Genomic DNA, 23,391 nt, shown 5'->3' on the forward strand with positions numbered 1-23,391 from the left:
TGTAAATGTCACCTATGAGATGTCATAATGGAGAAAGGTGAAAAACCACCGACCAAGGCTGTCTCTGGCCCCTCTGGTCACCAAGAGTCATGCACACTTGTTGGGAAGAGCCTAACATGCTCTGTGTGCAGGGGAGTGTGTGCCTGCCTGTGTGCACAATGCATGTACGTGTGTGTGCAAGTGTGCAGGGATGTGCCAGGAGAGTCTGTGCATGCGTGTGTGCACACGTGTGCAGGGATGCGCCACCTGGGCCCAGGTGACACGGGCACCACCTGCCCCAATTAACCTGTGATTCCGCTGAAGACCTGGGCGAACCCTGTGGTGACACCCAGGCCCCGGCCTCTGGGCAGGAGCGCCCTCGCTCCGCTCCACGTCGCTCCCCATCACCCTTCTCAGTACCCCGCAGGCGGGGCAGCACGTGTTGCCCACCCTCTCTAAAGGAACGGTGGAGCTGTCACTTTCTCTTCCTTGAAAGTATGGGAGTTCAGCCGCTTTTATTCGAGTTAAGGGGTTGCTGTGAATTTAGAGAGCCATGAGATTAAAGGTGCCACCACACTCTGCCCCTTTTCTGGGTTATCTGCTGACTGTTTCAGATCTACTTCCATGGGGAGCCCATTCCTGTGACCGTGACCGTGACCAACAACACAGAGAAGACCGTGAAGAAAATTAAAGCTTTCGGTAGGACCTTCTGCTTAAAGCTGGAGGGTGGAGTCTTCTAGAATTCCTCAATCTGGTCCCATATTGGGGGGAGGGGGGGTCTCCCCTCTGGTCAGATAGGCCCTTTTGGGTCCTTGGAACTGCCAGTTTGTCTCTGTTGTCACGGATGACGGGACCTTGAGGGAGGAAAGCCCTTCAGTGTCATGTCGTACAACCTCGTGCCCAGCAGAGGACTGTGGTCTGGGGACAACATCCCCCCAGGCGAGCTTCCATCTTCCGTGTCTTGCCTCCCTGGAGGGGCCCCCGGGCCACATCTCAGGGGAAGCCAGGAGAGGAGTTTCCTTCCTCGGATCAGTGATGAGCTCTGTCGACACATGAGCACAGTGTGGGGGCGTCCCTGGGGCTGGTGCTGTGAGAGGCCTCGCTGGATTCCCTGGTACCCACTCCAGTGGCCCATGCTCTGCCCCCTGGGTTGGTCACATGTGGATTGCTTTGTAAATGGTGAAGCTGCCTAGGCTGACTCCCCCTAACTAATGGCGACGCCCCGAGAACACGGCAGGAGAGGCGCCTCTGCTGGCTGTTTCTATACACCTGCTCTGCTCAGCGGGCATCCAACTGCAGGGCATGGTCCCATATGATGGTCCCATGTGGGCTACTTTAAAAAGACACGATAGAATGACCCGGGAGGGAGACCTCCACGTTCACTTCTCCGTCAAACATTTGATGAGTAAGACAAAGACAGACGTAGTGTGTCAGGGTGACCGGCCGTCCAGGTTGCCGAGGGCTTTCGGTGCTAAAATGGGGCCAGTCCCAGCAGGCCAGGACGGCGGGTCACCGGCCGGTCACCGTGGGTACCCTGCACTGCTTTCCTCTTTCCCCGCACGTCCATCACAGAGAAGCATCAGGCATTTTGATGCATGCATGCTAACGAATTCTAGATTTTTCCTGATGGTAATGAATGCTTAATTTCTGGCTTTGTTTTATGTTTATTTAGTTCAGATGCCCCTAAGTCCTCCTAGGACCTGGCTTATTTATGGAGCATGGTGTGTAGTGTCCAATACAATGTTCCACCAAGTAGCAGGATTGAGAAAGGATCGTCTGATACTTTGATTTAAAACGATCTCTCAAAGTTTTATGAATCCTAACATCTAAGCCATTGATTTTGGAGAGAAGCTGTGGAGTTTTCTGAAGCAAGCTGCTAATAGCTTCCTCTAGGCTGCGCACTGTGCCGAGCGCTTCCCCCAAAGTGTTTTTCTCAATTCTCAAATCTGATTTTAATGGAGATTAAAAATCATTTTCTTAATCATCACAGCACCCCTATGAGTTAGATGCAATTATCACCCCCATTTTGCTGATGGGGAAGTTGGGGCCGAGAGGAGCTAAGTGACTCACGCCACAGTTGACACCCGGAAGGAGATGCTCATTCACTAAGACAAAAAATAAGAAGGAGGCAGGTTTGGAGAACGAGAGCAAGTGTCGTATTCTGGGATGCTGGGCGGGCATACCATGGGCGCAGGGAGCGGGAGGCTCCCAGGGGTTGCTGTGTGTGTGCTCCTGGTCTCCAAGACCAGGAGACCAGCTCTTGGGTGGGCGTTGACACAGAGCAGGTCATTGGTGAACAGAAGTGGCCTCAGAAATCTCAACCTTTATGCTTTGAGCTGAGAAAGCCAAACCTGAGAAGCACACTCAGACAGTCATTGGAAAGGGAAGACCTACTGTGTGTCCAGAAGGCCAGGTGGCCCCAGGCACATGCGTGGAAGATCCCATGTGAATCACCCACCTCTGTCCTCCCTTTGCAGTGGAACAAGTGGCCAATGTGGTTCTCTACTCAAGTGACTATTACGTCAAGCCGGTGGCCGCAGAGGAAGCGCAGTGAGTAACCGGTTGGGTTTCTATTTCCTGGGCAGCCCAAGCTTCTTTGTCAAGTTCCCCTTTTGTTCATCTTGACAGAAGTGGAATGCTCAGCCAGCTCTCCAGCCTGTCCCTTCCTTCCCCTTTTCTCACTCCAAGGGCTGCGAAGAAAGTTAGCATTTTCCCTGTGTTCTCACCCCCAAGAGTTCTGAGAGATCAGTGAAGCTGAGGCATGGTGGAGAGGAGGGGAAAGAGGTTGGAAATGTCACAGCGGGAACAGCTGGACCTTTTACTCTTCTCAGTTTGAAAATCTCGTTCCAATGACAACCAGATTCGCTTACCTCCGTCAGTTCTCAGCCCGTTGTCATGAATGATTTCTCTCCCTTTATTAGAATCAAAACCAAAGGAGAATCCCTCGACGGCTTCTTCATGGTGGAGTGAGAGGAGTGAGAGACCTGCCCACTTTTGCTTTGTGCTTGGCAGTCAGATAGATTCATTAAACACACAGGTTTCTGGGGGTCACCCCTTCCCCCAGAGAGGATCCCTGGGGAAGGTCTTTGTCCAGCTGGCATGTCCTATGTGCCGTTGTATGTAAAACATGTTAGCACAGTTAGAGGAAGGGGGTGGTAAGGAAAGAGAAACTGATTCAGCAAGATAATATTTAAAAAGCAACTTAGGATAAACTATTACCGAAAGCAGATCCAGACTTAAGTTTAGATCCAGGTCTAGAGGGGAGGCAGGCAGGAGAGAAGCACAGCTCACCGACTGCCTCCTTGGTGCCAGGCCTCCGGTCTCTTCTAGAGGGCATCCCGGGGAGCTTCCTGGCTCACCTTTTCTCCTATCAGATGCTCAACCATGATAGAGAATGGTCCTTGGCTGAGTTTTCCCCTAATATACACCATTATCTGGTTCTCTTTTCAGCTCTTGGGTGCATTTCGGACCAAATGATTCCCAGGAAACTGGGAACCATTCTAGGGTCCATCCCAAGGGTGGCAGGGAGACTGACACCTGGACAGGAACATGCTAGCAGGTCTCAGACCAGAGGCCACTCCGAAGGCTGCAGAGCATAAGCCATCGTCCCCGAAGCAAAGGGCTCCTGGGAACCCGGTCAGACCTGACTCCCGGGCTGCCGCCCACTGTCCAGTCCCAGATCCTGGAGGTGCTGGGAAACAGCCATCCTGGCTGCAGGAAAGGCCAACCGCTTCCTGCTAACGTCAGCTTTATAGTGTAATTTCTGCTCTTGTCCCTGTGCTGCCCAAAGCAAGCTCATTCAGAGAGGCCCCACCAGGGCCCAGGTGGGGAGGTGCGGGCCCCCTTGGGCTCCAGCAGAATTCCGTACTGAGCACGCCCAGCAGCGTCCTGGATACTCCGGAGGCAGAGAAGTCAGGGCTGCTGAAGCTCCCCCGGGGCTCAAACAGGGAAGCCCTTCCGATGGTAGAAGCTCAGACTCCCAGCTTCTGTAGGAGCAAGCGAAGGAAAGGGCCCTGAGGCCGGCTCCCGGCAGTGTTTTCTGCGCCGTGCCTTGTCTTCTGGCCGGGTACAGGGGTGGAGAGTGTGCAGGGAGCATTGACACAGGCTGCTGGGTCCCCTGGGCTCTGCAGTCAGAGAGTGTGCGGCTGTGTGACCGCGGGCTTTGCCCAGTGGAGGTCCTGAGAGCCCCCACTCGGTCATAGGGTTGGTCGGGTGAGGCGCGAGGCATGCCTGGTGTCAGGTGGGTGAGTGGCAGAGCCAACTCTCCAGCCTCAGGCGCTGCTCAGTGAGGCTGAGCAGCCCGACCTGGAGAAACCCACGCTGCTCCATCCCAGATCCACTCTTTGGCCGGGGTCCCCTACCTCTGTCAGATCAGATGCTGGGGAACCCCCACCCCCGCCCCAACTATCGATGGAGAAGATCTGGGAGAGAAAGCATAGGCCACTTTGAACCCAAGCCAATCCAGTCTGTACAGATCACAAATGAGGACCCCGCCTTGCCCCCTCAACAACCCACCACCCTGGCCACACACTGATCCCCCTTACAGTGACAGTTTTGGGTGACAGGCGGCTTCCAGCCTGGTCTTGTTGCTGACACTGGCCAGATGGCTCTGCAGCCTACGGCGTGGTTCACAGTCTCAGGAGGCGTCTAGGTGTGATCCCTAACCCTTGGGCCAGTCAGTCTCATTTTACCCCACAGAACATTCTAGAAATTCAGCCATTAAAGCAGGCTGAGGGACTTGAAGAAATGTTCTGATGTTGCTGGCAGCCTGCTTTCAGATTCAGTGATATAATACACTCCTGCTTCTTGGCAGGCAAATACACAGGCACTTGAAGTGTCTTTCCAGTGAGTCACACGGAACCTGGATCCTGGAAAATGCTTGTGGCAGATGGGGTCTCATGGGGTCAATGATGGCTTTACGGCCATAAGAGCAATTAACCAGCTCTCCTTTCTGATGTGCTGCCTGCAGAGAGAAAGTACCACCGAGCAGCACTCTCACCACAACGCTGACACTGGTACCCTTGTTGGCTAACAACCGCGAAAGGCGGGGCATCGCCCTGGATGGGAAAATCAAACACGAGGATACGAACCTTGCCTCCAGCACCATGTGAGTCCTCTCATAGCTCAGGTGGCACTGCTCCGCTCCCCTTCTTGTCTCACCCTCTGGGCTCACAGGCAAGGACCCCACTCCCACCCCTGGTGTGACGTGGCAGTTACAGCTGTGAGCTCTGCAGACAGCCTTGTGCCAAACCCCAGCTCCGCTGCTTCCCTTGTGGGCCACCCTGGGCAAATTACTCCAGCTTTCTGAGAATCTCAGTTTTCCCATCTGTAAAGTGGGGGTGCCGAGAATGCCTTCACATAGATTATAAGGATTATGTGAGACAATCCATGTAAATGTGGTGGGGAGACAAACTGTAGGGGACAGAAAGCAGGATCATGGGAGTCAAAGGATTTTCCAAGGATAAACTTGACAAGTTGGTATGCTAGATTCTACAGCACATTTGTGACACTTTGGGGGAGAGAAGAGGGAGGCTGACTCCCTAGGTCAGCTTCAAGGACGTAATCATGGCATCAACAGTGGCACGCTGCATCTGTAAAAACGTTTCATGGTTTATGGAGCATTTTACAAACACATAAGTCTCTCCACACTTTAGTGAGGAAGGTAAATTTATACTCATTTTATGGATAAAGAATTGAAGTTCAGCCAGAATGAGAGACCTGTCCAAAGGTCACCTGGTTAGTTAATGGCAAAGTCCATTCCTAACCTGGAGCCCCTTGTTTCACACCCAACTTCTGGGCCACTTCCAGGGCCCTAGAAAGTGGCAACCGCAGCAGAACCCTGATTAACCAGTGTGTGTGTGTGTGTGTGTGTGTGTGTGTGTGTGTGTGTGTGTGTGTGAGAGAGAGAGAGGGAGAGAGAGAGAGACAGAGAGAGAGACAGAGAGAGACAGAGACAGAGACAGAGAGAGAGAGAGACCCCCTCCCATGCAAGGGAGAGGGCAGGGAGAAAGCATGTGGAGTGTTCTCAGGCATGAGATGAAGCACGTTTTCTTCCCTAGCTGTTCAGCCCATTCAGTTCAAGGGAGAGAGTTGATCCCAGCAAACGGTGGGGTCTCCGACTTGCTCCCGCTTTTTCCCCCTTTGGTGGCAACCCCTCTCCAGTGAATGCTTGGCCACACCCCAGGGTTCCAGATAAAGGCATGCTTCAAGGAACTCCAGGCACCCAGGAGCCGATGGAGTTTGTGGGGGCACTGTCCTGGAAGCAGTGTCCGAGGTGTCCCTCACCAGGAGGCTGCCTGGGCTGGGGGGGTCTTCTCCAGGCCCAGAACCTCCCGTTCCCTCTCAGCCCCCTTCTCAGATCTGTTTCACAACCCGCCCTGCCTTCTGCCTCCAGCCTTCAGTTTTCTCGGCCAGGTTGTCTGTCGTCATTCACATGGGCTTAGCTAGTATTTCATGCTTTTTTTTTTATACCTTCATTCCTGTTATTGGACATCCTGAAATCCTTATGTCCCCACGTTGGGTCACATGAGATAATCATCTGTGTTCAAATACCCAGCTGGCACCTGCCAGTAGGAGCTCAGTGGTGTTAGTGGAATCTGGATTGAACTTTCTGTCGAGGACAGTTATAATGCACTCTCTTTGGGGCAAATCGCACACCACCTCATGGTGGTGTGTTGCTTCACCTCAACATGGGGTACAGGACAACAGCACAAAGGAGGGAGACGGCGCTGCCTGGCCCGTGTCCAGAAGGCTTCACACAGGAGGGTCAACTCCAACTTGAGGTCTTGAGGGGCGGTGTGGGGGAGGAGAGCATTCTGCAGCAGCTTTGTATCTGGCAAGGCTGGCACATGGGGGCCACAGCAGGGTATGAGGTGGCAAAGGCAGACAAAGGTCAGCTCACACATTGCCTGCCTGGCCACACTAGGGCTTGACCCTGGAAGAACTCTCTGGCTGCAGAGGGGCGGAGAGCTCAGGCACGTGGGAGGTAAGTTATTGAGATAATCCAGGCAGGAAAAGCCTGTGAGGACTCGGTGGCTGGTAGCGATGGCAGGTGGGGCAGAGGGAGGAGCCGAGGAGGACGGAGTTTCTGGCTGATAAGCAGGTGGATGAGCATCAATGGAGGCAGAGCGGGGAGAACCACGAAGCACATCCTGCCCTCTGAACTTCAAGAGGGGAAACACTACGCTATACTGCAGGAAAGGAATCCCCTTGACCTGAGTATGGAAAGTTCTAGAACTTTGACAGCTTGGTTGAGTCCACCAGTTCCTGGAGAAGATGCCCCCATGGTGACATGCCTGCAGGGAGATGAGGTGTTGGTTCACACAGTTGTTGCTTTCTGCTGCTCCCCTTCATGCCTCTGTTTTTCCTTTCTGTTTGCACAGCGTAAAGGAGGGCATAGACCGGATGGTCCTGGGGATCCTGGTGTCTTACCAGATCAAGGTGAAGCTCACGGTGTCAGGGTAAGTGTGCAAGTTCCATGCTCTGTCTGCCTTCGGCGAACTCTTTCCTTCCTGAATGACTGGGGGACAAAGCAAGGGAAGGTCCACAAATCCTACTGATTACCACGTAGAGTTCTGGAGAGACTCTGGTTGGTCTGGTTTCACAGTTCAGTCTGATAGAACATCTCGTGGAAAAAGCTAAAGAAGCAGATGACAAAATATGTGCCCAAATAGTACCACTTGACAAGAGGAGGTGTGCATATGCTCACGTGGTGGAAGATGACATACAAAAAAGGGAAATCACTTCAGTGTTGGATTGGATTTCAGACAAGAATAGCGACTCTCAGGTGAACTTTCCATGCATCTTAGGGAGGCATCCATCCATAATGCGGCGACCTTTCCTTCCCTTCCCAACATGTAATCGCAGGATTTGGGAGTCTCCTTTTCCTACAAGAACACGGATATCTCAAAGTTTTGAGGAAATGGCTTTCCTTTTTTTTTTTTTTTTAAATGGTTTTAGGACTTTTTTTTTTCTCCCCTTCTTCCACCTCCCCCCACCCCCACATCCAGTTCAAGCCGTTGTTTCTCAGTCTAGTTGTGTAGGACACAGCTCCCTGGCCCACACTGGTATTATGAGCCTTGCATTCCTGCCGGCTGAGGCAGTCGGTCGCCGGTCGTAGGTCCGCTGCTCACAGCAGCTTACGGCAGCTCTCGCCAACTGCCGGCCGCTCCTGGCAGCACGGTAGCCCACAGTAGCCCATGGCGACCTCCAGCTCCAGCGAGAGCCATTGTTCACAATCTTAGCTGTAGAGGGAGCAGCTCACTGGCCCATGTGGGAATCAAACCGGCGACCTCAGAGTTAGGAGCACGGTGCTCCAACCACCTGAGCCAGCAGATCGGCCCTCCCTTTTTTAATGAAATGAATTTCTTCCATTTTTAAAAAGTCATCAAAAGGAAAAACCTAAATTCTTATTTTCCTTTTCAAATTCCATTGTCAAAGGCTCTGGCCTCTTACTCTGATGAGCCTTGGGGTAGTTCAGCCACCAAAGGCAAGCCCAGGTGTGTATTCCATAATTATGAGTAGATAAAGAGCTCCTCAAATTTTATTGGGGCAACAAAGTAAACATGGGTTGATTTTTGCAAATTTTGTTTAATGCAGCGTTTGTGTTGTATTTTTCAAAGTGCACAGTGTGTTATTTTCTTGGATAGGGTTTCTTCCAGCAGTTAAGATAAGTGATAACAGACATTTCACAATGACCTTTGCAGCCAAGAGAGAAATTCTGATCTATGGTTTTAGTCTCAAATAGTAGGGCTTGACTGAAGTAAGCGACTCCTCTTTCTAACTAATCCATTTGAGGAAGAGGTGAAGTCACAAGTGGAGAGGAATCGTTGGACTAAACATTAAGGAATGCAAAGGTCCTGGAAGTTGGGAGTGAAGGACATAACTGGGACATGTGACGTGTCCCGCCTCTGAGTAATGGCAAGTAAGGCCATGTTACCCTTGTGGGCAGTCACCACAGCCCTGTTTGCTTTTGTTCCCTAGCTTTCTGGGAGAGCTCACCTCCAGGTAAGCCTCACTACCTTCCTTCTCTGCCTGATTCCCAGGATGTCAAAGGAACACATGTGGGTTTCACAACAGGAGTACTGAAATCTGGTTTCCTGGCAGTTCTGCTCAGAGCTGTAAGGAAATGATGCCCACTGCCTTGTGGTGAATAGCTGTGAGACCAAGGACGTTGAGACCACCACGGGGCCTACACCTGGGCAAGGACACGCACACACACGCCTGCTCAAGAAACGGGCACACTCCATGCAGCTGCCCGTGTGTGTGTGTGTGTGTGTGTGTGTGTGTGTTTGGTAAAATATGCATAACATGAAGTTCCCATTTAACCATTTGACCGTGTACAATTCAGTGGCACCATGTATTTTACAGTACTGTGGCACCGTCATCACGCTAGCTCCTGTCGTTTCTACCACCACAAAAGAAAACTACCTCGTAGACACTCTCTCCCCTTGTCCCCTCTCCTAGCCCCTGGCAACCATCAGTCTGCTGTCTACCTCTATAGGTTTGCCTATTCTGGACATCGCATGTAACTGGAATCAGACAGTATTTGTCCTTTAGGGTCTGGCTTCTTTCCCTTAGCATGTTGTCAAGGCCCATCCATGCTGCAGTGTGTGTCAGTACTTCATTCGTTTTTATGGCTGAGTAATAGTACACTGTGTGGCCAGACCACATTTTGTTTATCCATTCTTCTGCTGATGGACTTTGGGTTATTTCCACCTTTTGGCTGTTGTGCATAGAGACAACTACCTTTTACATCACGTACAAAGAGGCGGCAGGTGTGACGTGGGGGGCAGGCACTGACTTTCCCTGCTTCTTCACCCTGACCCTTATCATCTCCTTCCCTTGCATGGAACTCAGGGTACACCTCTACTCCTAAACCCCGTCTACACTGGGGTCTGATGAGAGCAGCCTTATAAACAGGTGTGTTTTGACCAAAGCAGTAACCCAGGGCAGGAGGCGGTGGGTCCTGAGTGAAGCAGGGAGTAACCCTTATTTACACACACACACACACACACACACACACACACACACACACACACACACACCCCTTTCCATTCTTCCTCTGTCCAGATTTTCCTTCCATTTTCCTTCCTGACTCCTTTCCTTCCGTCTTTTTGTATAAATTCCAAGTTGCCTCCTAACACCTTAGCTTCTAGAATTTGGCGGACTCGGTTCATCTCTGTTCTGCTTGGTCCCCGACGCACCAGCCTTACCTGGATTTAACAGAAAAAATTGTGGCACAAAGGATATCTTTAAAAACTATCTTCTTTCTACCTGTCCCCTACCACCATATCATGTTACGGAAACTAATGCCCAGGAGGAAAGGACCCTAAAAATCCTGGCCACCTCGGCCATGCGTAAGTGAGGTTTCTGTACCCATTCCAGGGAATACATTTAAAATTCCCACCTGACCACGTCCTGCTTTCTGGTTTGTTTGGGATTGCACTGAACCCTGTGCCATGCATTCGCCAATCTGCATTCTCCTTTCTTCCCAGTGAAGTGGCCACTGAGGTACCATTCCGCCTCATGCACCCCCATCCGAAGGATCCAGGTCAGTGCTTTCTCTCGTCACTCACTCCGTGCAGATTTATGACGCTTTCAGTGCTGTCTCTCGACCACACCTGTGAACATGGGTGTGGCCATGTCATCCTCAAGGCGCCTGGGCGGCTGGGAAGGGGTGCTCATCTGCTCTCTCCTGGGCCGGTTGGTACCTGTCTGCCTTCAGTCAGTGCGAGGAGGACAGAGCAGCTGCCCGTGGACGCAGGCCACCTCGTTAGGCTCCATCAGGAAGGATGTAAGGCAGAGGTTCTACTGTGAACAGACCTGAACTGAGACTTAAAGAAATCTGAGGTGCAAAATAAATTAGACAGCCTGAAGTTTTTGTATTGCCTTTGGAAACCTTAACAGGCATTTAGAAGATGAGGAGGATTTTTGACAGGGTCCTCTGTGATGGGAATGCAGAAAATACTAGAAAAGAAGGTCAGGCTGGGTTCCTGACACCTTAGCTCCTTTGAATTGCAAATCCTTTTGTATGGATGTTTAAAGTAAATGGAGCAATGGTTGTGCAACTCCTTGAATGGTCTAGAAATCATTGGGCTGTATGAGTAAATAGGTGAATTGTATAGCATGCGAATTAAATCTCAGCATAGCTCTTTTAAAAAAGAGAAGTAAAGCAGCAAAAGTAAGATAGGTGGAATCTCAGAAATTCTGAGGAAAAATTCTCCACGCTGTGGACAACTAAGTGGCTTAGGACAAAAAAATGGACCTGAGTGAGAACTCTCCATACTTACAGTAATTAAAAATATTTTAAGTAAGTATGGTGTAAAGAAGCAGGGATTCTTTTTGTTTTATACTTTATATGTAGCTTTTCTACACTGATAATGAAATGGCATTTAAACAGTAGAGTAAACCCCCGGATTCATTTTGGGTTTGTCTCAAAAATATTTTGTGTCCAAGTGTCTTTTCCAAATGGTTAGAATTCAAATGCTCAGTGTAGTTTGCCAGAACCTTCCCTCGGGGGAAAAATACAGTCTAGCCATATATTTTTTTTTATTCATTTATGCTTTGTCATTAAAATACTATTTTGTAACTGTGTGAGATTGAGATGCATTCTGGTCTCTTTCAAGGACTTTCAAAGGCTATTTTAAAACTGTGACCTGAGGAGATGTCACAGTTTATGTTAGCTTGTTTTCTGGAGCTATGAACAGACTTTATGACTGAACTTGAGGGAAGTGGCGTTACTCCCTTTCTGGGTGTGACATTTTCATGTTCGAGTCATTCTGGCCCTTACAGTGAACATATCACATGTCCAGACTCAGCAATGATCTTTAACACTGTGAGATTTCAGGGAGAAAGGACAAGTCACCCCATGGCCTTGAAATTCTGATTTCCAGGGATTTATGTCACCAAGTTGTATTCACGGATGCGTGCTCACGTCTTACCTGCCTGCTCTGGAGGGTAGACTCGAAGCAGAGAAAGCAGAAGTTGTGGTTGAGGAGCCCTGCCAGGGCCAAGTAATCTGTGCATCGTAATTGGTACAGAAATGCTACCACATTTTGGTGCCCCTGTCCAGAGCGTCCAGAGGGAGTGCTGGCTGTTGATTTGATTCTCTTCGAGGCTGATGGTCCCAGTTAGTATAATTTTATGCTTAGCACCAAGCCGTCCAGGACGCTCTTGCCCAGGGGATGTTTTGATGAGTCAGCCTCTCTGTGGGTCCCGTGTGGTTAGTAGCCCACACAGGCACTTCCCTCCCAGGGCTGGCTTCCAGGTGGGCACGAGAGACGAGAGCAGTGGCCTGCCATCACCACGGTGCTCCCAGAAAAACCATCTGGAGTTATTTAGCATCAGTTAGCTCTGTCTGGCTCACCAGCGAGGTTTACACCAATACTTTACTAGGGGGGCAGAAAGCAAAAAAGAGCAAAAAAAACCCACTCAAATTAATAGCAGTTAACCCGGGGCTGCAAAACATACATGAAAAATAACCCAACAAAGTAAAGATTGATGTGTTAACAGAAATGGAGCCCTGAGGGACTAGGGGTCCCTCTCAAGCTCTATGCACAACCCGGTGACTAGGGGTGCTGGATAAGCATGCATCCCAGGATTCATTCCTCGGGACCCGGATGTGAAAGGTCTGAGGTGGGTCTGGAGCCTGGGTCCTAACAGCACCTTGGGTCTCTGATCTAGATTGGGCCCAAGGGACATGGAGGGAGAGGTGCTTTGAAAGACAAGTGCGACATCAGAGGGGGTGAGGCTAACCAGGGAAAGGGTCCTGGAGGTGAGGGTGTGGCACTTTATGAAGGAAGTGATGGTTAGAAGTGCAGGGAGAAAGGCTCTCCAAGTGGGAAAGGCAAAGAAGCGGGATTCCGTGCAATTGTCATGAAACGCATGCATCTAGGCCTTCTATCCTTGCAACTAAATCACTGAATAAAGAAGAAGTTTCCAGGTACGGCTATTATACAGAATGTATGCTAATCTCTCTCTCTCCTTCATTCCATGCTACAGCTATGGCAAAGGAAAGGTGAGCCACTGCCCTACGATACCCGGTGTTCGTGACTTCCTCCTTTGGCACAAACCCCTTTTTGGGTCTTGTTTTACAAAACCCATGGTCTTGACACCGGCTCTGGCCCTGGTTTTTCTTTTGCTGCCTAGTACTAAGTCACACGCATGCGCACATGCACACACGTGCACACATATGCACACACACGTGTGTGTGCATACACACGGATACACTGGGTATGTACATCTGCTCTGTGGGTTTTCTCTGTTTTGTTAAAGAGATTTTCCGTGAACCTCTACAAGGAGAGTGTCGTGGTTCAGTGTTCCATTCTTGATTGGTTCCTTTGTTGCAAAAGGAAGATCAAGAATCTTGTTTCGCTACAGATGTCATTGCAAACTTCAAAGGGCGTGCCATGATCAAAATGGTGTCTGTTTCATTTTAGTTTTCAGGATGAAAATTTGGTTTTTGAGGACTTTGCTCGCCAAAATCTGAAAGATTCAGGAGACCCTGAGGAGGGGAAGAAAGAGCAGAAGGCCGCTGTGGATGAGTGAAGAGGTCGGCTGAGGACTCCAGGAAGTGGGGTCACAGTTAGTTGCAATGAGCAGCCCTCCACAGTTAGCCCATACTTATGCTAAATACCACAGTGTGAGTCTCTTCACAGAAATAAAGTTTGTCTGTTCTGCCTGGTCGTGAGTCAGGCTGACTTGCTGGGGAGGTTGAGTGACATCACCGACATGGAAGCTTTAGGTAACCTTTGGGGTTCCTGAGTCTCAGGGAGGGGGAGAGAAGCATCTAGAAAGGAGGCCAGCCTCATGGAGCAGCACTGGCCCTTCGAGGTGAGAAGGCGTCTGAAAACTACGTGCTCACCCTTGGGGCTTTGTCCTCACTGGGCTTCCTCCAGGGGCCCCATGTAAGGGCTGCCTGGAAACATATGGCGGGGTGTAGCGTTTCTGATGGCCTGACCAATCTTGGCTCCAGAGCCCCAAAAGAGCCTCCTGAAATTAACCAGGCAGAGGACAACTGTGGGCTACTCACACCTTATCACTGATTCAACTTTGGGGGCCAGTCCCAGTTTGAACTTTGGATTGGTGGTTAAGTTTCCGTTGAATGGAGGCAACAAAATCAGATTTGGCTGGTTTAAGGGGGAGGAAAAGAATGCATTGGAAGGAACTTGGAGTGGCTCAGAGAACTCAATTGAAGGAAGAACCTGAGCTCGGAGCCTGAGGTGTGCAGAAATCGGAAAGGCTCCAGGGCTCCCTGCCCTGGAGCTCAAGGTCCCGCCCTCTGGGGCGCCATTTGCCCGAATGCTCCCAGTCTCTGTGTCTCTGGTTCCAGTGTGCCGTTGCTGGGTGGGAGAATCTGACGGGCCCGCTTTGTCAGGTGGAGCAGTGCCCAGCAGTAGCAGAGCCCAGCCCGAGGAATGGGTGGTTTTAGAAGAGGGGGTTCCTTTGTGCCGGATGGGCGTCGTGGTCAGTGTCTTAATGGAGGTTGGGCTTAGAAGGGTGGGAGAGAGAGTGCTCTGTGTCAGGGAGGAAGGGAGCTGTGGAGGGGAGGAAGGAGAACCCAGCTGAGGCCAGGGCCCTGTCCTTCACGGAGTCCCCTTCCTGGCCCGTGGTACCCCCCAGCCCGGGGGCCTGCTACCGATGCAGACAGACTGAACGGCTCTCATGGTGGTCACAGAGGGGCTTGGGGATGTGTAGTCTCTGGTCCATGCTTCAAGGAGCAGGATAAAAGGGGTTTGGAGACTTCTGCACAGTTCAGCCTACTCACAGGAGGTTGGAGGGTGAATGGGGGGGTTGTGTATGGGGTGCACACTTGGGGTCAGGCCTCCAGCCAGGAACAGTGGCAGAAAGCTGTATAGCTGCGTGGGTTCCACGCACATCAAGGCTCCCACAACTGGGGTTGTTCCACAGGAGGCCAGGCTGGTTTGTGTCCTGGGGACTGGGATTTAGACCAGAGGTTCCCTGTGGGGACCATGGATGGGAGCCCACAGACACAGAGCAAGGTCTGGATGCGTGTGTGGAGTTTGAGACATTCTGATATTGATGGGATGAAGATTCATTTCTAGAGGGGTGATGATGATGATGATGATGATGATACAGGCAGAAGACTGTGCCTATGGCCCATGGGTTTGCAGGGTCAGACAGTTCCTTCATTTTTTTCTCCAGTGCTGAGGGAACAGCACGTGACCAGTCCAGCGCATGCCCCTCTCTCAGGATACTCAGGAAAGGGACGCACAGGGCGAGCTGCTGCTCTGGAGCTCTGAACCCTTCCCTTGCCCCCCACCACACCAAGCCCAGAGGCCAGCTGTGATTGGCTCCTGCTGGAGATCCTAGGCGAGCCAGGGACCTGGGAGTCTGCTGGGCAGTGCCCAGCAAGAGGATCAGCCTGTTGGTTCCTGCATTGCCTGACCCCAGGACATCCTAAGTCAGGGTGGACGTTAATAGGCCTGACCTTTGGAACTGTGTGGGTGAGAGAGCCGGAGAGAAGAGCTGGACGGCCATTCCCCGGGAGACCAGAGGTCAGAACAGCCCTTGCCCTCCAGGTTATTTTGGTATCAAAACCCCAGACTCTCAGATTTCCAGGTGCTGACGAGTTTATGGCTTACAGCTGGCCACCCTGGGAGGGTGTGGGGGTGGGAGCAGGAAGTGAGCAGCCAGCCAGCCCGCCCGAACAGGATGTGGAACTTTGCCTCGGCTGGGCCTGCACACGTGGCCATGTGCCTGCTGGCATGCTCCCTGGTGTCAGGAGGCAGGATGTCCCTGAACAGGTCGCATGTACGGCCCAGGGTTTTCCAGGTGGATGCGTGGAACAAATGGTACAAAGGAGGTGAGGGTGCTGTGTGGGAAAAGTGGTGGCAGCTGGGAACCTGGGACAAAGTTCTGCAACCAGCAAACACAGGGCTGGCGAAGGAGGGATCCCTGCTATTTCTTGAGCCCCTGCCTTGTGCTGGGCACTTTCCATATTATATGTCATCATTCCAACCAGGCTGATGAGTCAGCCCTGTCATTCCACTTGTTAGATGAGGAAATCGCAGTTCAGAGAGGTTGTGTACCTTACCTGAGTCCACACAGCTAGTCAACACTTGAATTCTGGCGTCTCTGAGTCCATATAACAAGACCTGTGCTCACCTTCTGATGCGGAACACGTGTAAGAGAGTTTGGCGGGGCAGAACGGGGAGATTAGCACGTATGATTCTACAATGGCTACCCTAAAGTTCTTTTTTATTTTAAATTGAACATTTTATTGAGATCATTATAGACTCACATGTGGTTGTAAGAAGCAATACAGAGAGATCCTGTAACATCCTGCAAAACTAGTATGCTACCCCAACCAGGATTTGACAGTACAATCTGCCCATCTTACTCAGATTTCCCCAGTTTGATGTGTATTCATGTGTGTATTTAGTGCTCTACAATTTTATCACATGTGCAAACAATGAACTTCTTTTGAGAATGTCTGTTTTCCTGCTCCTTCACCATTTTTCATTCCTCTCCCCAGTCTGATGTCACAGCCCTAACGGTTTGGTTTCCTGATCCTTGGGGGTGGGGTAGATGGGGAGTTGGGCCCATTTAGAAATATATGGGGCTTGTTGGGGTTGTCACAATGCCTGGGAGCCAGGGAAACAATGTCACACGTGGTGAAGAAATGTCCCGCTCCAAATGTCAATCATAAGTTCAGGGTAGAATAGGATGATCCGGCGCCCTGCCCCCCCCTTCAAGTGCATCGATTTCCTATTCTAACGGGAAGCGGGAAGCGGTTCTTTTTGACAGAAGGTGAGCTTCCCTGGTGACAAGTTGAGAAGGATTAGGTAGGATGTGAAATGTGTCATTACTGCCACCTTGATGTGCCCTTAAGGTGGGGTAAACTCGGAGCAGCATGTTGTTAGAGGTGATTCACAGCGTGACTCACGCCCCAGAGAGGCCCTGGAGAGAATGTGCCCTCGCAGGCCCGCCACTTCAAGGGAGATCTCCAAGGGAACCGCACTCTGCAGTCACCAGAGAACATAAAGGCTTCTTTGCTCATCAGAGAAATATCTCAGCGTTATGCTTCTCTGATTTCGGAACATAATATAATTCTTACCAAGCCTAATACTATTTTTAAAAAGACACTTTTAATTTTCAAATAGTTTTAGATTTTCAGAAAAGTTGCCAAGATAGTCCAGTTCTCCCACACCCACGTTCCCCATTATTAACATCTTACGTTAGGGGTACATTTGCCACATTTAATAAATCAGTATGGACATATTAAACAAGACCATTCTTCAGAGATTTCCTTACTTTTGATCTAATGTTCTTTTTCTGTTCCAGGATCCCACATGACATTTAGTTGTCATGGCTCCTTGGGCTCCTTTTGGCTGTGACAATTTCTAGTGCTTTTCTTCATAATTGCAAATATACACTGTGGTGGCTGCCTCGATGTCCTGAATCATTTTGACTTTGGGGAAGAGCCAGAAGTCGCACGATCTGGTGAATAAGGGGGAGGAGGACACACCGTAATGTTTTTATTTGACAGAAGTCGCTGTACCAGAAGCAATGTGTGACACAAAGCCTTTCCATTGTGATCACAAAATACGGTGAATGCTGCTGCCGAGTGCCATCCAACGGAAAGGCAGGGATCTTCAATATGGGAAGCAGCATGTCGAATCTTAGTAACAGTGTGTGACAAGTTTCAACCTGTTCGGTGCAGTCAGTCAGGTATAGGCAACAGCACACACGGGCACCTCCAACTCAGTTTGTTCAAAACCAAGTTCATCTCCTTCATCTCCTCTAGGCACGCGTGTACTCAGTGGGGACATCGCCCCCCTGGGAGCCCCATATCTGGGAGGCATCCTGACTTGTCCTGCTCCCTGATTTATTGGGTAGGAGCAGCTGTCCCTTTTCTTCCTTCCTTGGTTGTGTCTTCTCCACTCTCCATCTTCTGTCTGTCATCTCCTCTCTCCACCTCCATGACTACCACCTAGGTTCTGGCCCATAGCAACATTGCCTGGCTTGGTAAATCACTTTTTTATGTCCTGTTTCGAGTCTTTTCTCCTCTGGATCATTCTCCGCCCAGATGCATTAGCTCTTCTGCTTTTCAAACGCCCTTCTGTGGTTCTGTCCTTGAGATGACGTCCTTGCTTCTGAGGACAGCACAGAGGCGGCTCTGGGTCCTTCCACAGCTGCTCACCCTCCCAGACTCCCCACCACCTCGCTCACCCGCAAATCCAAAGTCCATTGTCATCCTCTCAACTTGCCCAGTGGTCTCCTGCCTTTTTGTGTTTTCCTGGAAAATCTCCTCAGGTCCCCTTCCCCTCGCTTTTCTATTCAAATCTCCTAACCCCGTGGGGGTGACTCTTCTGGAGAGCCTCCCCTGACCCCCTGACAGTTAACTCTTTCCTGTACAGCCCTCTCCCACAGGTGTTAGCATTCATGTATCGCACTGTATTGTAATTAATTATACAAATTCCCCCACCCCCCGATTTCTGTGGGGATCAGGACATCCTTTCTTTGTGCCCATGTTAGTCTCCTTCAGCTGCTATAAGGAAGTACCATAGACAACAGAAATTTACTTTCTTACAATTCTGGAGGCCAGAAGTCTGAAATCAACGTGTCAGCAGTCAGTTTCTTCTAGGACCTCTCGGTGTGTGGTGGCTGCCTTCTCCCTGTGTTTTCATACAGTCTTCCCATTGTGCCTGTATTCAAATTTCTTGGTTTTATAAGGACACCAGCCATACTGGATGAAGGCCCATCCAAATGGCCTCTTTAATCCTAAACCAGAGGGTTAGGACTTCAACATATGAATGCTGGGGAGGTGGGGAGTGGGGAGGGACACAATTCAGCCCGTAACAGGGCCCTTCCCTCCTCCTTCTGACAAGCTCTTTGGGCCTCAGCTTCCTGGGGGAACTAACCCTGCAACGTCAAGGATCTGGGAATTGCACGGTCCACGATCAAGTCCTGCCTCTGTCACTCCTTGGGAGAGATATCTGAGCCTTGAGTCTTTATCTCCAGAATGAGACCATGGAGGTGGCCTGGTGGGGCTTCTGTGAGGATTAGACTGGCTGGTGGCGTCCAGCACGTGCCTGAGGGTCAGTACATGGGAGCTGTCACTGTTCTGTGCCTTGCAGAACTTCCCGTGACATGGAAATGTTCTATATTTGTGTTGTCCAGTGTGGTAGCTGCTAAGCCACACACAGCTATTGAACACTTGAAATGTGGCTAGTGCGACTGAGGAACGGAACATTTAATTTTAATTAATTGAAATTGAAGTTGCCACATATGGCCAGTGGCTATAGTACTCGGCAGCTCAGCCCCGTGCACCGAGGGCCCTCAGCTTGTCCCAGAGCGTTCCGCATTAGGCCCTGACATGCTGTCATGGCTGTGAGTCCATTCTCTGGCTCTGTCCCTGTGCTAGGTTCTACTCAGTGGCTCCTGAGGGTTTGCACTTGTTTGGCCTCTGGAAAGCATTGCCAAGTGCAGTGGAGGCCAGACCCTGCAGATCAATAGGCCAGGGGCCACTCAGTCTCTAGAAGCAGTCCTTTGAAAGGGTAAGGGGACACTTATGCAGCACCCTAAGGATTCGCCCCTTTCGGAGGATGGCACCAAGCCCTCTCCAACCGGATGTCCTCAAGGGCAGCAGAAACTCAACTGATCTCACCTCCAACTGCACTCCACTCCGGCTGCCCGCAGGGAAGGGCTCCACCCACTCACCACGGCTCCTCATCCCAGGCGCTGCTGCTTCCCCAGGCTTCTCCAGCTCTGCAGCCCCTCCCAATAATCCAGGGTAGCTACCTGCCCTGATTACCTCAAAGCCTGGATCACAGGCTCCAGTTTTGTGACTCCCATCCCACCGTAGGCTTCCTTTGGCCTTTAGGGCTCAGCAAAAAAGACCAACCCTGTTATCAGGTTCACAAGCCTTGTCCGACCTGCCCTTCCCCAGGCTTATCTCCTCGTGTTATTTTCCTCCCTTCAGGCGACAGTTTCCTTTTTTTTTTGGAGCTTGTACTTGCTTGTTTCCAGTGCTCTGCACAATCTGGTCTCTCCGTACGGCACGGTTCCCCATTAGGGACAAGTCCTGCTGGCATTTCCTTTTCTCCTCAAACATCTTTTCTCCAGGAAGCCTTACCAGATGGAATTGTGCATGCCCGTTCTGGCACCCAGCGGACCGTCCACGTCGTTTCTTCTTTCCCCTGCATTTGTGCATGCGTTCATCCACTCCCCAATGGTTTATCGTGCAACTACTAAATGCCCAACGCTGCTTCCGATGCTGACGACACAATGTAGGGCAAGAGAGACACGGTCCCGGGCCAACTGAAGGTCACTTACATTCTTGAAGGGTAAGGGTAAAGATTTTAAAAAGTGAACGTAGAAACCAAAAGAACACAAATTGTGTCCTAGCGAGATAGACAGATGGTTAGGACCCGGGCCTGTGGACAAGACGCGTGGGGGCGGCGGGTCCCGCGAGCGGTCGGCAGGGGGCGCGGAGGGGGCGGAGCAGGCCGCCCTGGCCCGGCCCCGCCCCTCGCCCGCACAGGCCCCGCCCCCCAGCCCGGCCTCGGGCCCCGCCCCTGGCCGCTGGGAGCGCGCTGGCCCGGCAGCATGGCGGCGGCGGCGGGTGCCCCTCCGCCGGGTCCACCGCAGCCGCCACCGCCGCCGCCGCCCGAGGAGTCGTCAGACAGCGAGCCCGAAGCGGAGCCCGGCTCCCCGCAGAAGCTCATCCGCAAGGTGTCCACGTCGGGCCAGATCCGCCAGAAGGTGAGCCCGAGGCAGCGGCCCGGGCGCGCGCCCCTCACGCCGCGGCGGCCCCGTGAGGCCCGCGGCGCGGCCGGAGCAGCCGCCCAGGCCCGGCCCGGCCCGGCCCCGGGTCCAGCGGCCCGGGCGGAGCGCGCCCCGCGGGGTAACGGGCCGCGCATCCGACCCGCGCCCGGGCTGAGCACGCCCTCCCGGCGGGCGGTGGCGGCGGGGACCCCGGGCCCGGGGTGCAGGTGGGCGCCGTCGGGGCCCCGGGCAGGAGGCGCCGTGCGCCGGGGCCCGGGCCCGGGTTCCGCCTGCTGGGCTGTGAGGGCGCCCCGCGCTGCGGGGACCCGCCGTAAACTGAGGCCTCGGGCCGGCGAGCGCGCAGACGTGGGGCGGGCGCTCCCCGAGCCCGGGCGCGGCGCGTTGCTGAGGACGGGTCGGGCCCTTTCCCGCGGGAGCCGGGGGCTCTGCGCGCTCCCCGGCGGTCCCCCGACGAACCCAGTTGGAGCCAAGTGTGGAGACTTCCCCTCCTCACTCGCGTGTGTTTTCGTGCCCCACAGGGAGGGGACGCGCGGTTTGTGACCGTCTCGCCCTCGCCCTCGCTCTCGGGAAAGCGGGCAGAGGGGGCTTTCCCTGGCTGCGCTCCCGCTTGGCACCGAACGCCCCGTGCAGAACTCCAGGCGCCAAGTGTTCGCTGCAGAAAGACGCATTTCCTTTCTGCAGGAGGAAAGTTGCACCCTTTGTTTTCCCATTACGGTTCCTGTTGAAAACTGCCGATGGTTTTTGCTACAGGTGACCCTTCTCTGGTGGAAGAGGGCTTCCTCGAGCAGGTGGCTGGACAGGTGGCAGAGGGCAGGCTGGCTTTGTTGTGGGCAGCCCCGGCAGAGCCAGCTGGCACAGACTTTCCCAGTCTGCTGCAGTGCGCTTTTGTCTTCGGGGCCAGTTAGGTTCGGCTGTTCCTTTTGCCCTGGGAGCCGTTTCTTGCCGTTACCTTCTGGTAGCCTTTGGTCCTAACCTGTTACAAACAGGTTTATTGTGAAGTGCTCCGGTTATTCAGCAAATAGGTATATTGAACACCTGTTTTGTTCCAGGTATAGTAACTAATGATTATAACGATGACAGTTCTTTAGTGCTCACTATGTGCCAGGCACTTTTCTGGGGTTAACTTGACAGCACTTTACATGCGTTCACTCATTTAGTATTTGGTGATAAGCCCCTACATGTACAGTTGGGTGTTATCTACTCCCATCATCCCTATCTTATGGAATACTAGGAAACCGAGCTAGAGAAGTTCAGTGACTTGCCCAGGGTATCACAGCTAGTAAATATGGGTCTGGATCTGAGCCATGGTCAGGATCCCAAGATGGAGGGCAATTTCTCCATGTAGGGGTTCCCAGTCTGTAGGAGATGGATACATGTGCAGGGGACTGTACGGCATAGTAAGTGCTGGAGAAGCTCAGACGTCGGAGAATCCTGTTACCCTGGGAGGCACAGATAAGAGGTCTCCCTTAAGGCGGGATCTTGCGGGGAAGATTTTGCCAGGCTAAGTGGGAAGGAAGGGCTTTCCACAGAGTTGAATATTGTGTCTAAAGGTTTAGGCCTGCCTGGGAATGGTCAGGAGGTGTCAGGTTGAGAGGAGTTAGGAAGAGGCTGAAAAGGTAGATGGGCTGGACTTTGAACCGCTAGTTTAGGAGTTGGGTTTTGGCCTTGGCAAGAGAGAGCCGCTGAGGGTTGTTTAAAGCAGGGGAGTGACAGGGTCAGATGTGCTTTTAGGAAGATCTCCAAGTAACCCTAAGTGGTGCTCATTGGAGTTGTTCTGTCCTGTTGATCGGTTCTCCAGCATGGTGCGTGCCTAGTCTGGGGTAGACCGTGTGATTTATAAGTATGATTAAGATTTGATGTCTCAGATGTCAGTGTTTGTCCAGAATTCTGTTCGTAGGACGCAGGTCCCCTCCCCCCCAAAACAAAACAAAACAATAGCTGCTATGCCAGCTGTTGTAGTTGAGGAGGAGTGATGGGTAGAGTGTTAAAAATACACTGTGAGGACTTGGGTTTCTGAATACAGTCACATCTGCTGTACAAATAGCTTAAGGCTGATTTTTCTTTTGGGTTGTTAGAGGTCGTTAGAATGTAGGAAATGTGAGGTTTACATGTAGGAATGTGAGGTTTACATGTAGGAAATGTGCAGATAAGCCATTCAGAAAACCCTGGTATATGTGGTGCATGCGAGAAATATCCAGAGTGGTATGGGGTATCATTCTGGGTCCAAAAAGGAAAACCACACCCACTGTAAGTATTTAAAAGCGGGAATTTGATTAGGGGCATGCTTGCATAGGTGATGAAGAACTGAGAATGCAAACAGTGGGCAGTGAGGCAACCCTGAGATGAGGCAACAAACAGGAAACCACTGCCACCCCGAAGCTGGAGGACTGAGGGAGGAGGTGGCATATCAGACTCCGGGAGCTCCTGCTGCCTCCCAGAGCCTGGAAGCACCCTGGGTCGCCTGGCAGGAGCTGGAGCACAGCTGCTGCTGGAACTCACCCCATCCCCCCCCTTGCTTGGGAAACCCACCCTGCGTGGATCAGCCCCTCCACCGTTTGGGACAGAGCAGAAGAGCGAGGAATGAATGGAACCGAGGACAAGCTGGCTCAGGACCAGAGTTCTATGTATGTTCCGTTTTGAAATATTAGTCTAGTGCAA

The 23,391-nt window shown here is 51.9% G+C and overlaps 2 protein-coding genes across 2 annotated transcripts in view; both read left to right on the forward strand.

The window, feature by feature from the left end:
* The window catches only part of SAG (S-antigen visual arrestin), a 34,186-nt gene extending 20,606 nt beyond the window's left edge, over window positions 1-13,580 (forward strand). The window contains exons 11-18 of the mRNA XM_081051578.1: window positions 594-678; window positions 2,457-2,529; window positions 4,949-5,086; window positions 7,362-7,439; window positions 8,962-8,985; window positions 10,476-10,531; window positions 12,982-12,997; window positions 13,419-13,580. Of these exons, the coding sequence (XP_080907704.1) occupies window positions 594-678; window positions 2,457-2,529; window positions 4,949-5,086; window positions 7,362-7,439; window positions 8,962-8,985; window positions 10,476-10,531; window positions 12,982-12,997; window positions 13,419-13,527 (579 nt within the window). The 3' untranslated portion in view covers window positions 13,528-13,580. The remainder of the gene's footprint in view (window positions 1-593; window positions 679-2,456; window positions 2,530-4,948; window positions 5,087-7,361; window positions 7,440-8,961; window positions 8,986-10,475; window positions 10,532-12,981; window positions 12,998-13,418) is intronic.
* Window positions 13,581-20,530: 6,950 nt separating this feature from the next.
* The window catches only part of DGKD (diacylglycerol kinase delta), a 100,458-nt gene continuing 97,597 nt past the window's right edge, over window positions 20,531-23,391 (forward strand). Inside the window, exon 1 of the mRNA XM_081050738.1 lies at window positions 20,531-20,709. Coding sequence (XP_080906864.1) covers window positions 20,554-20,709 — 156 coding nt within the window. The 5' untranslated portion in view covers window positions 20,531-20,553. The remainder of the gene's footprint in view (window positions 20,710-23,391) is intronic.

Source organism: Rhinolophus hipposideros (assembly GCF_964194185.1).
Source record: "Rhinolophus hipposideros genome assembly, chromosome: 6".
NCBI lineage: Eukaryota > Metazoa > Chordata > Mammalia > Chiroptera > Rhinolophidae > Rhinolophus > Rhinolophus hipposideros.